The 13,723-nt window shown below is 43.2% G+C and overlaps 1 protein-coding gene across 1 annotated transcript in view; it reads right to left on the minus strand.

Annotated features, from left to right (window-relative positions):
- Positions 1-828: 828 nt before the first annotated feature.
- Positions 829-13,723, minus strand: part of LOC145416281 (DNA-dependent protein kinase catalytic subunit-like) — a 132,270-nt gene continuing 119,375 nt past the window's right edge. Inside the window, exons 48-51 of the mRNA XM_080285279.1 lie at positions 8,906-9,131; positions 6,708-6,870; positions 4,943-5,123; positions 829-4,116 (exon numbers count right to left, since the gene is read on the minus strand). Of these exons, the coding sequence (XP_080141405.1) occupies positions 829-4,116; positions 4,943-5,123; positions 6,708-6,870; positions 8,906-9,131 (3,858 nt within the window). The remainder of the gene's footprint in view (positions 4,117-4,942; positions 5,124-6,707; positions 6,871-8,905; positions 9,132-13,723) is intronic.

A 13,723-nucleotide genomic window follows, 5' to 3' on the forward strand; every position in this document is an offset into this window, starting at 1 on the left:
CTGGAGAGGGAGGCCTTCATGTGGTGGCAATGATACTATATAACTATGTGGCTCAACTTTCCCCCAATCCTCCAAAAGGAGGATGGCAGACAGCAGGAGAAGGGTAACTTTAACCTGCAGTCCACTTGGTTCACATTCAGATGAGCCAGGGGTTGCAATTACTATAGTCATGGTGCATGAGTCTGAAAGTATCATTACTGTGCCCTGGCAACCTACCTGCCAACAGTGTGTTCGATTTTGTGTATAATATGACATGTCTGTGAGTCATGTATGATATGTTCGTGTATAATATTATACGAAACTGGACGTACAGCTGACTGATAGGTTGCCAAAGTACGATAATGACACCTTCAGACTTCTGCGCTGCGACAATACTACTACCATTACAACTACCACTAGAAAATTTAAGTCAGCTTTGGAGACACTTTCTGAACTGGAGGAGTTAGATACAGCCTTCATTAACCCCTTCAATACTAGAGGTCAGTCCCAAGCTATTACATTGGCTGGCGGTAGCTTCATAGAACTGATAAAACAGAACACTGGATTAAAGAGATCAAATGGCTTTTGTATGGCAGTTTTCTCAGAGGGTGAAGAAATATCAATGTAATGATCCTCTAATAGGCTACAGTTGGTTGCTTTCATCTGAAGGAACTGGTCCACTCCCATGACATGAATATTAAATCGTTGTTGCATGAAATTCGATTAGCCTGAGTTATGAGGTAGAAATGAGTCTCCTTGGATACTCATCATTTCAACTCACCAACCTGAATACACCTCAGCATCAACTAAGCTGGAAGGGGTTAGGGATGACGATGATGATTGTGATGACTAAAGGAACGGGTCCCATCCAATCCAAGTTCTACCAAGGATATTCGGATCTGTTGCCTGTTCAAGTAATACGTCAACTTGCTGGTGGGGGCTTAGGTTACTCTTCTCAGCATCTGCTCTTGGGTTCTGTCCTTTTGTGCCAAGGATCACCTTTTCCAGGAACTTTACACCATTGGAATTTTTTACATGCTTGTTCTGTGCAACTGCCCAGTGGGTTACTCGCGATGGGTTAATGCCAGTTAGCTTAGCCTTCAGCAACCTGATACGATCCTTGGAGAACATTTCAACTTTGGTATCATCAGTGCTTCCTTCTTGAACCCTCACAAAATACAGAAAGTCTTCTGTTGGCTCCTTAACAAATGCCTCAAGAACTGCAAGGAGAACAAGGTGGGAATTCTGAAGAGTACCCAGTATAGCCACCATGATATCCCGAAGCATTCCCTTATGACCAAGAGGCTGGAAAACATTGGCTATTTGCGGGGTGAGACGGAAGGGCATCAGCTCAGGAACAGGTAGGAACTGGACGCTAGTTTCAAAGTGGTGGCCAAAATCAATGCCCACCAGTCGACCTGTTTTCAAACTAACCAAGGAGTTCCCACAATGGCGATCACCAATGCCAAGAAGCCAGTGAGAGATGGACATGGTTGCATAGCTGGCTGTGAATGCACAACGCAGAGAGAAAAATCCTTCCTTGCTGCTTGATAGCTTGAGAAGTCCACGACGCAGGATGTTCCAGGGAATCTTGTTCACCGCATTTTCAAACACCTTCACAACAATTTCCCTGCTGCATTTCTTGGCTACATTCCAGTTCTCTGCTTTCTGGTAAACTTCACATGCTTCCCTATAGCAATCTTTTTCACTGGTATCAAAGGAATCCATCATAAAGTCCTTTAGAGGCTGAGTAGATTCCACCCACTTCAATATCCCGGCTTCCAGGGACAGAGGAACCACTTGGTATGTATCCAGTGAGGGTCTGAGAGTGGTATGTGAGCAAAGCGGAGAGCTATTATACAGCGAGTTCATTAGGGTGCATAGCTGCTGAATCCTCTGGTCTGTACGCAAGTCCTCACCCCACTTCACGAGGTACTTGTGATCGCGGTCGTCATCTCCCCTTATCACCACTCTCATGGGCACACGCAAAGATGACATTACCATAACTTGCTCCTCAAAACTAGAGATTTTAATATGGTATTCTGGTGAGGGTTTACTTAGTCCTGTGTACTGTCCGGGCAACTCAAGTACGTCAGGGTATTTGGATGCCTGGAAATTGGCTAGCCACGGAGAATACGCTTTTAATTGCCTTGGGAGTTTCCTGAAGAATGCTGCATCGTGTCGCATGCCAACCTTTACTTCCTGCAGTACTTTGATTACTTGTGAAAGTGGTGCATTCTTGATTTTGGATAGGTTTTCACCAAAGGCTTTATTAAGCTTCATTAAAGCATCCTTCCTTATACTATCCAGAGTATAGTGAACTTCTCCTTTCTCTCCTCCAGTACTCTTTCCAGTTAAAAATTCCTTTTTAATTCTCTTCAGACCATCTTCAATAGCTGCTTTATCCTTTTTGCTTGCAAGGTCTGTGATAGCATCCTTGCAAGGAATATATGGCACAACTAACTGTGATACAGCAGACACAAACTGTGAAAGCAATGGATTCTTGCAAAGTTCATTCTCCACCCTCTCACACATGGCTTTGGCAGTTTTCCCCACACTACTAGTGAAGTCATACTGCTTAACACTAATCCTAAAGGGGTATGCAAGAGCCTGGGGATACAGTGATGCTATTTCCTCCACAATAGGTTGGAGTGCTGGTCCAGAAGGCTTATCAATATAGATCAAGATGTGACTTAACCATAAGAGATACATCCATGGCGGGACTTTCTCACAAGCCTTCTTAAATACTGGTATCAGACTGGTATCCTCCTCCATTACATTGATCAAGCGAGGGAAGTGATAGTGAGCTTCTCGAGAACCATAGGCCATGGCTTTCAGAATGCTTGTTATTAAAGTCTTGGTATACACCTTGGTGTTTATGTGTTCACTCCAGTTTTCAAGACAATGTTCAGCATATTTGGCAAGAGTCATGTATGTGTCTTGTCTTGACTTGGATACTACCGCAGTTTCATCATCCATTGAATATTCTGCTTCAACACTGGCAACTGCTTTTTGCAGGCATCTGTAGCTACATCCATGCATTTTTTCATACCATGACTCTTTTTCCTTTGTGCCTGGGAACTTACTGGCCAAAGCCATCATGTATTTATCTTCCTGGTTCCACTCATCCCCCATTTCTCTGATACAGTCACAGATATTAGTGCACAACTGACTTTCAAGTTTAAGGTACCGTATTTCCACCTCCTTGTCCTGCTCCAACACACTCATACTATCTACTTTCCCTAGGAACTTTGACCAAGCTTCCACTAAGTACTGTAGATGCTGCTTGGGCTTTCCTTGACCTCTAAGTACACTGGCCTCTGTCATAAAGAAGTAAAACTGAGCCAATTCACTCTCATCTTCACAGAGCACTTTAAGTTTCTTCAAATGCTGTATTGCCAAGTGGTAGTTGTTGTGCATGAGAGCTGCCCTGACAACAGATTTGTGAATAGATGAATTAGCTTCTTTTATAAGTTGTGGAATATTGTCTGAGTCAGCTGTATCTGGTATTTTTTCCTTCAGGAAGTGCAGGTAGAGATTCCGATAAGAGGAAAGAAGCTGGATAAGAAGAGGGGAGTCATTGGTGTTAACCTCTTGTGCTTTCCATCTCATCACACACTGTTTAAGTTTGTACACATAGGAATAATTTTCAGCATACTTGACAGTGTTCAGAAAATCTCCAAATTCATTAAGTAGCTGTACATTTCTCAAGGTGGCCATTAGAGGCTTGGGTGTTAGAAGGGAATACTGTGCTAAAGTGAGAAGGGTGGTGGAAGTAGCCGTGGCAAGATAGGCTTGTGCTTGAGGTAATTTCTCCTGATGTACAGATAAAACACCCAATTGTAGTGGCAACTCACCCTCTAGCAAGGCCCGGTACTCTGCTTGTGATAGAGCATGGTCAACAAAGCTGCACAAATTTCTATCCGTCTCTTCCCCATCCAGAATCATCATGAGTTTGGAATTGACAAGGGAGGGAAGGACTGAGGCTGATGGACGAAGGAGACTCCATACTCTATCCAACTTAACTTGACCTGTGGTTTCATCAGTGAGGAATCTTGACTCCACAAACTCCTCCAATTCAGGCCACTGGCCAAGTAGTTTAGCACAAGATGCATACCCCTCCTCCACCACACGCATCTGAGGGGAAGAAAACATGGGTTCAAAATAGCTGATGTACAGTAAACACTCAATTATCTGTTGTAATTCAGCCATGCTCTATGCTGAACAATATGAAATGCTGGATATTACATAGTATCCCCCCATCGGCTCGACATTTGGCATCAAGCTGGATACTGTGCTACTATCTGTCTCAACCCTCTATCATAAAAACTTTTCCATGAGTAAAAGATGAAAAACAAGTATAAAATACAATACAGTGATAATACAGTACAGTAATACCATACATAGTGTACTACTGTTACCACTGCAGTACTGTACTGTATTATACATTCACTATAATAATCAACTGGTTTAATATATACAACAATACTGTACTGTACACTGATAAACATGTCTTTTATTTACCTTATTGTGATGAACATAGCTGAAGTGGTCAAGCAGTCCGGACCGCTCCTGGCTTTATGAGAATTTTTTAGGTATAAAGGAATTTAGTCTGATAGCTCCTCTATTCTGATAAAAGCAAATTCCGGTATACTGAAGTCCGTTATATCAAAGTTTTACTGTATAAATATAAACTGAGGGTGATCCAAAAATAATACAGCACTCCTCTTTCAGTCTGCCAGGTGCTTTCTCGTGTATTGTGGGGACGGCTTAGTAAGCGTGATCAAGGTCTATCCTGCATCATTTACTCATTTCTTACTCCTACCGACACATCCACACCCACATCAATAAACTGAGCTGTCCTTGCAACACACACAGTAACATCAGGCGAGTTCCTAGTGGAGTGCTCTTTACGAGGCACCCTGTGCATCAAGAGACTAAAGAGACTGAAAAAAAATCTCACCTCTGCCTGAGGAAGTTGGTCCCACAGTGAATTTAGTGCCTGACGGTAGTGAAGGAAAGCACTGACATGGTCGCTGGTGGCCTCTGCTTCCAGTGCTGCCTTGGTATCTTCTTTGATGTCACCCAGCTGCCCTCTCACCACACCACGCACAACATCCCACATATCCAAACTCTTGTACAGCCTGAGAAAAGGTTTATATATATATATACAGTAATCCCTCTAATATCCGAACACCCAATATCTGAACATCCCCACTAACCGGACATAATCGTCCTGGGATCCAATATTCCCAAAATGGGCCAAAAACCGCAAAAAATTTGAAAAAAATCCGACTTTTTTCCCTCCCGTAATTTGAAATTGCCGCTTGGCGCCGAACAGCTGTTACACCATGGTCCCTTCACCCTTTCCTTCCTCCCCCTCCCCCCTCCCCTGTCAGGGTTGCCATTTGATATTTTTCATTACCAAGTGTGGGCCAATTTGGTAATGAAAAATTCATTTGGTAATGAATCAGAATAATGCATTATCAAATGGATTTTTCACATGTATGAGGATACACAGGATGGAGATGATGGATTGTTTTGCTCTCTCTGATCAATCTGCTACCCTACATAGCGTGAAAATAATCAACATGGTGTTAATTATAAGGAGAGTGATTACATGTATTTCCACTTGTATATATAATTAGTGAAGAATAAATGCTAGCTTTACGAATTTGGTAATGAAAAGTTAAATTTGGTAATGAAAGTTGAGGAGATTGGTAATGTGGCTGTTGCGATCTGCCAACTCTGTTACCCCGCCATCATCAACAGTCACAGCCAAACTCCAATCGAGAGCAGATACTTATAGCAGTGCAAGCCACAGGTGCTTGTTTTTTGTGAATAAACAGTGAATAAACTGCAATACCTCGCCACTAGAACACACGGGAATTTACAGTGTTGTGCAGTGTTAAGAAATTAGAATTTAGAGTGCAGAGGATTAACTGTGGACTGCAAACTGGCGGTTCAAACCAGTCCAGGAGCCAGGGACTTGTAAGTACCCAGAATGTTTAATATTGTATAAACTCACCTCTAAAACCTCATTTTATGGTTCTTTTGCATTTATTTCAGTCTTTTATGTCCCTTATTGGTGTGATTTGGGTCTTAAATAGGTGCAATGCATGTCCAGAGGGAGTTGTGTAGGTGTTTTTCTGAGTTAGGGTCCATAAGTACAAGTCCAGGAGGCGGGGGCCCAATATCTGGACAGGATCACTATCCGGACATGCCTTTGGCTCTATTACGTCGGATATTGGAGGGATTCTGTATATATATATATATATATATATATACACACTACAATATATATATTTAAACATATACCTATATAGTACAGAGACACATATGTATAATGTACATATGTGTGCTGTAGTAATACCTCGATATACGATACCCCCAGATGCAATACCCAGGCTTAACGATGGGGGTAGAAATACCGTACCACCATACTCCGCCTAACGATGGCCGAATCCTAGTTTAAGAATGGGTTTTGATTTTTTTTTTTTTTTTTAATACTGATTTTGATATTTTAGACTAAAATTGTGTGTTTAGGTTGATTTATAAACTGTTTTTAGACTAAGATTAATGTGTTTTAGCCATAGGTGGGGTGAACACTGCTATTTTGGGGTACAGTTTACTAAACTTGATTTTTTCCAGGCTTATATTTGACAATTTTCAGATAAATCTTTTTTTCCACTCCTTTCACTCTTTGACTTGTGACATTTCCAACTTACTCAGCCATATTAATCCAGATGCTAAGCACTTGAGAGCCCTCATCATTTGCAGCAACCCTTTGCTTCTTTCTTGGTGGTGGTTTTTCCTGGCCATGTTGGGTCACCAGCACCTGCCTCTCTAACGCCAGGATACCAAGGGACTCCAGCCGGCTACTAATGCAAACTAGAAGGTGAAGAGATTATGCGGAGAGGTTGGTCAAAAATATAGTTGCTACCCCACCTATAAACTTTTGGATATACAGTACAGCCTTTTTTGACATACAGTTACTGAGTGTATGTTAGCATGGTGGAGAGAGGAGGGGGGGGGTAGACTATGGATGAGATGAGATGAAGCAATGGGGTGGGGAGGTATGTGAGAGAGGAGGTGCAAATTGGAGTGAGGGCAGCTAGATGGCAAAGGGCATGGTGACATTGAGATGATTAGTCTGTGGCCAACGCTTACAGAATTAAGGCATCTGGCAATGGACAGATATATATGCAGTACATTTACTGAGTTACCTTTTCAATGTTACTGCCAATGTTAGTGCCAACTTTAACACATGGATGTGAGACTATGGTGTGGGATGAAAATGAAAAGTCAAGAGTAAGTGCAGTGGAGATGGGACTGCTGAGGAATGTATGTGGAGTACAGAGGGTGGATAGGATACGAAATAATGTGATTCATGAAAGATGCGGAGTGAGGAAGTCAGTGGACACCAGAATCGAAGAGTGTACTGAGATGGTATAGTCATGTGGAGAGAACAGATAACAACAGAGTGGTGAAAAAGGTATATCTGAGCGAATTTGAAGGAGGGAGGAGGCGAGGTAGGCCAAGGAGAAAGTGGAGAGATATGGTGGATAAGTGTGTGCGGAAGAGAGGTTTGGAAGTCGGTAAGGCAGGGAACTGACAAGAGATCGAGCTGGCTGGATGAATGTTATGAGGAGAAGTACATGATCAGGGATTTTGGCACCCCTTTAGGTGGCAGCATCTAGATTGACTCAATCAGACACATTTATGTGAAGCTACAGAACGTGGTGAATATTTTTGGCGTATCCGATATAGCCAGGATTCCAGGGGCTTGAATGATGAGTGAATGGAAGCATGGCCCATTGGATTGGGCAAATTTGGGCTGTCTGGACATTACTACTCCTCACCCTGACCTAGGGTGGGAAAGGAGGTCCAGATGATGATGATGGATGATGATCCTGATGACTTTTTCAATGACATTTTAAACATTATGTAGTTCAAACTATTAAAGTTTGTAAAAATTACATAATTTGTTTGAAGAAACTGGTTCAACAAATGTATTCCAGTTTCTATTTATGTTCACAATTTTCACTGATGATTTGTAGTGAAAATTATTTGAATGTATTTGGCCTCAGGTATAAACGAATGTTGTCTCATGAACATTTTGAGTTATGAACCTACTCTCAGAACCAATTAAGTTTGTAAACAGGGCAGCAACTACACATCAATGGATATCATTCATTCATCCATTGCCAGACGCCATGTATCCCAAACGGGGTGGCCAAGGCTTAGAGTTAATTGTTTTACAGGGAAGGGCACTATATATTTTTAAAATAAAATAAATAAACAAATGATGGTAAGCTGGTAAGGTCAGTCAGAACACTGCAATGGTAATATTTTCAGTGCTGGGAAATCATCATCATCACCATCACTTGCTTATCCAGTCCCAGGATGCCAAGGGAGTGAATAATACCATGAAAGCTGGAAGGCGAAGCAATCAAGTTTTACTCCATTTAATACTGTACACACTTTCTGAATTGGAGGGGTTAGATAAACCATTAACTAACCTCTCATTTGGTAGAAGAAAAAATAACCTACATCACTGAATAAACCACAATGCTGAAGGTGTTATTCCTTTCTACAGGTGAACTGTTTCACTCTTATTTCAAACTGAGTGCTTCAGGGACTAACAGCAATATTATCTATAGTCAAGTGTAATGCTGTCCTTAGCCCCTAAACCCTAGGGATGTCTTTTTCATTTTATTCTTGCTATCTGTTGACAACGTATTCAGTTTGGGAAAGACTAATCACTCTGGGGAGTTTAGATGCAACCTTAATTAATCCCAAGGTACGAGACCTTCTCTAGACTGAATAAAATCATCCTCTTCAGAGTCTATCCTCAGCAGGAATACAATAAAAAGGACACCTCCAGGCTCAGTGTATTAAAGAACATCCTGGGTCCTTTCCCTACCTGCAGTAAGTGGGTCTGGGCTAAGGGGAATATCATGATCTATAGCAAGGTGTAGTGCCGTCCTTAACACCTGTGGTCGACACTGGTGACTGTGGACGAGTATGCCGTCAACAGCAGCTTTCAGTCTGTCCTGCCAAACATCACTGTCCACCATTATGGTGTCCGCTGCATTAACCACACCTGACACCACACCCTCCAGCACCAATCGCGCCACGCTGCCCTCACGCTGCAACAAGGGTTTGATAAATTAGTTGTTGTATCAATTGTTGCCATGGTCCAAGGAGTACCTGAATGTGAATCTAGTGGACTGCAAGAAACCGGCCACTTTGACTAGTCACTTCCATAGAACATTTGTTGAGGCTAAGCTGAAGGATTGTCTGTGTTGTGATAGTGTGGTGTAAGTATGTTGTGGTGAGTGGCTGCTGTAACATACCTGTCATCCCAGCTTCCAACACCAATTGTGCCTTACTGTCCTCGCACTGCCACTGGAGTTTGCAAAGTTCGTGGAAAGGACTGGATACAGTGAATCAAGGCTCAAACTGGTATACAATATACCTAACTGTAGAAGCACATCTGGTTTTAAATTTACTTAAGGGTTCTGGTTGCAGTTGCTTTGGTGGCCTCCTTGGTTCATCTGAAATGTGAACATGCTGGACCGCAAGCTAAAGCTGACCTTTTCCTAAAGTCCACCATCCTCCTTTCAGGGGATAGGGAAGTAAGTTAGGGACACCTGAATAGTCAGGCTGTTGAACTAACTGGTTATATTAGTGCTACATCATGAAGGCATTCATCTCCAGTATACAATGCCACCATCAACTACAGCAGGTACTACCAGGAGAGTGAAGTGTGGCTACAAGTTTGATAAGATATCACACAATCATCACTTTTTGGCAGGACAATCAGCCACAGGTAAACTGAGTACAAATCCATGCTGACACATTATCATATTTTATTAAATGCATCAGAGATCTCTTTAGGATGATATATTCAACTTGAACTGTGTGCTTATACAGTACACCCCGGCTAAACGAACCTTGATATAATGGATTTCAGATTTAACGAACACCTCTGAGCGCACCGAACTTTTGTCGATTATGCTGAACAATGGTTGTTCAATGGGGTTCACAAGGTCCTTCCAAACTGTTTCTCATTCATTTTACTCATGCCTGGCCTGATACTGCCCTCTCCTCATCACCACTGCAGAGTTGTATAAACAGATTGTAGTAGCACTGTACTAGTCATGAAGAAGTGCTATGACAAAGATGTAAAATAAGCTGCAAAAAGGTGAAACTGTGGGCTAAGTTAGTGTAAAATGGGCACAGTTTTCATTTTTTGTACTAGAATATGATACTGTACTCATTTATTTTCCAACATGTGCTTGAATTCCCAAGTGAGGAGGGGGGGGGGGATGATTCTGAGCTAAGGAACTTTTGGCTTTATACGATCTGGCTCCCCCCAATTACCTTGTTGCAGGGAGGGTTTCGTTTTGTTTTGGTTTGTTTTTCATGGCTCCACCGTGCTTGCAGGCATCAGCCTTGGTCACCTAATGGCAGCTCTCCATGCTGTTTGAAGTATGGCAGCTTCCACATTCAGTCCCCTATCCCTGGGTCAAACTCACTGACCTCTTCCCACGTCTTTTTTGGTCTATCTCTTGCAACCCTACCCCTAATGTTAACACTTCTCACTTTCTGTGCCCAATTATCATCCTCCATCCTCTCCACGTGCCTAAACCATCTCAATTTGAGGAGTAGACTGTAGCACCAGTCGAGCAGGGCAGTACTCCCGAGGTGGATGGAAAGCTGATGACAGGGAGTGCTGGAGCTCCCGTCTCATCAGCCCTCAGGACTAGTTCCTGACCATCCCCCTTTGCTGAACTTTTTCAGTGTCTCAGTTACACAGAGAGTAGGCCAGCATGCTCTCCAGTACAAATTTCTCTAACTATCTACACCAAACTACATGCACAGTACACACTACACTTCCTTTTCCAAAAATCAAAAATCATGGCGTCACAACACACAGCCTCGGAGTCCCTGGGGGGGGGGGGAACCATAAATGCCCCCACCATCCGCCCCTCTCCCGGTGTCGACTCGAGGTGCCTGGAACCACTGTCTGACTCTCTTCTTCTTCATTTCAGCAACATTCGCGGCCTTTCCTCTAACTTTCGCTCTGTTGAGCACCACCTCTCCTCCTCAAAACCTCACCTTCTTTTTCTACCGGAGACTCAGCTGTCTGAGGCAACTGACAGCAAACCCTTTTCTGTATCCTCCTACTTTCTCTATACTCATTTCAAAGCCAAAGGTGGCTGTTGTGTATATATACGCAACGACTTATCTTGCTCTCGTGTTCCTGAACTGTCATTCTCTGACTAAATATATCTGTGCTGTTTACTTATCCCCTAATTCTACTATCAAAAATTCTTCGACTATCTTACTTCTACGATGGAACACATTCTATCCATTTCTCCTTTCTCTGAAATCTCCATTCTAGGAGATTTCAATGTTCACCACCACCTTTGGCTCTCCTCTCCTTTCACGGATCCACCTGGTGAATAAGCCTACATCTTTTCTATCCTTAATGACCTAGGGCAGCTTGTACAGCACCCTACCCGTATCCCTGACCGCCTTGGAGAGAGCTCCAACATACTTGACCTCTTCCTCACAACTAATCCTTCTGCTTACTCTGTTAATCTTTTCTCTCCGTTGGGCTCCTCCAATCACAACCTTATTACTTTAACCTGTCCTATCACTCCGGTACGGCCTGTGGACCCTCCAGGGAAACGTCGTCTGTGGCATTTTGGAGCCGCGGACTGGGAGGCCCTCAGGCAGTACTTCTTTGATTTTCCCTGGAATGATTATTCCTTCCATGGCCGGGAGCCATCTGAGTGTGCCTTGCGCATTACGGAGGTTATTCTCTTGGGCATGGAAGCATACATTCCTTTCTCATATCCTTTGACTAACACAAGAAAGCCTTGGTTTAATCACGCTTATTCTAATGCTGTCCGCAACAAGGAGAGGGCCTACAAAAGGTACCAGAGCCAACCCACCCCTGAATCACATCATCTTTATGTTTCTGCCCGGAATCGTGCAAAGTCTGTTCTTCACTCTACTAAAAATAATTTCATCCATACTAAATGCTCTCAACTCTCCAACTCGAATTCTTCCCGCTCCTTCTGGCACCTTGCCAAAAATCTTTCTAACAACTTTACCTCATCATCCTTCCCTCCTCTTTTCTACGCTGATGGTTCTGTAGCTATTTCTTCTACTGATAAAGCAGATCTCTTCGCACAGACTTTCTCCTCCAATTCCACCTTAGACGATTCCGGTGCTGTTCCTCCATCACATCCCCCCTCTGACTTCCTCATGGCTGACATTAAAATTTCTTCAGTTGACGTATTTTCTGCCATCACTGGCCTCAGTACTAACAAGGCATATGGGCCTGATGGGGTCCCTCCTGTTGTTCTCAAGAACTGTGCTTCTGTGCTTACACCCTGCCTAGGCAAACTCTTTCGCCTTTGTCTGTCAACTTGTACCTTTCCTTCTTGCTGGAAGTTTGCTCTCATTCAGCCAGTCCCAAAGAAGGGTGATCACTCCCAACCCTCCAACTATCATCCAATTGCTTTAACGTCCTGTATTTCAAAAGTTTTCGAGTCAATTCTCAATAGAAAAATTTTAAGGCATCTTTCCTATCACAACCTTCTTTCCGATCGTCAGTATGGGTTCCGTCAGGGACGCTCCACTGGCGATCTTCTCACCTACCTTTCAGACTCCTGGTCATCCTCCTTTCGGGACTTTGGCGAAAGCTTTGCCATTGCACTTGACATCTCAAAGGCTTTCGATCGAGTCTGGCATAAATCTTTAATTTCCACACTGCCCTCCTATGGTTTCTATCCTTCTATCTGTGCCTTCATCGCTAGCTTCCTTTCTGGTCGTTCTATAGCCGCTGTTGTAGACGGCCATCGTTCTTCTCCTAGATCTATCAACAATGGTGTTCCTCAGGGCTCTGTCCTATCACCAACTCTCTTCCTTTTATTCATCAATGATCTTCTAAGCTGTACATCTAACCCTATCCACTCATACGCCGATGACTCCACCCTTCACCTTTCCATTCGGTTCCCGCAACGCCCATCTCAACAGTTGCTTCAACAAACAAGGGATGAGGCTATGGCACACCTAATGTCTGACTTGGCTCGTATCTCTGACTGGGGTAAAAATAATATGGTTGTTTTTAATGCATCTAAGACTCAGTTCTTACACCTATCAACCCGACAAAATCTTCCACAGGTATACCCATTAATGTTTAGTAATATTCAGCTTAATCCTGCATCATCCTTGAACATGCTTGGGGTTTCATTTACTCGGGATTTATCTTGGAAAGATCATATTACACATCTTGTAAAATCTGCTTCCAAGAGATTGGGTGTGCTAAGCCGACTCCGATCTTTCTTTACCCCTGCACAATTGTTGACTCTATACAGGGGTTTTATCCGCCCCTGTGTGGAGTACAACTCTCATGTGTGGGGAGGCTCCCCACATACAGCCCTTCTCAATAGGGTGGAGTCAAAGGCTTTTCGTCTCATTAACTCTCCTCCTCTTACTGACTCCCTTCAACCTCTGTCTCTTCGCCGCACAGTTGCATCTTTATCTCTTTTCTATCACTACTTTAATGGTCACTGCTCCTCTGAACTGTCTGCTTGCATTCCTCCACCCCTACGACGGGCACGTAGCACCTGTCTGGCAGCAAACTCTCTTCCCTTTTCTGTCCAACTCTCTAATGCAAGAGTTAACCGTTACTCCCAGTCTTTCATTTATGCAACAGGTC

This window comes from Coenobita brevimanus, chromosome 105 (assembly GCF_032717465.1).
Source record: "Coenobita brevimanus isolate Jiangsu-jjx chromosome 105, ASM3271746v2, whole genome shotgun sequence".
Taxonomy (NCBI): domain Eukaryota; kingdom Metazoa; phylum Arthropoda; class Malacostraca; order Decapoda; family Coenobitidae; genus Coenobita; species Coenobita brevimanus.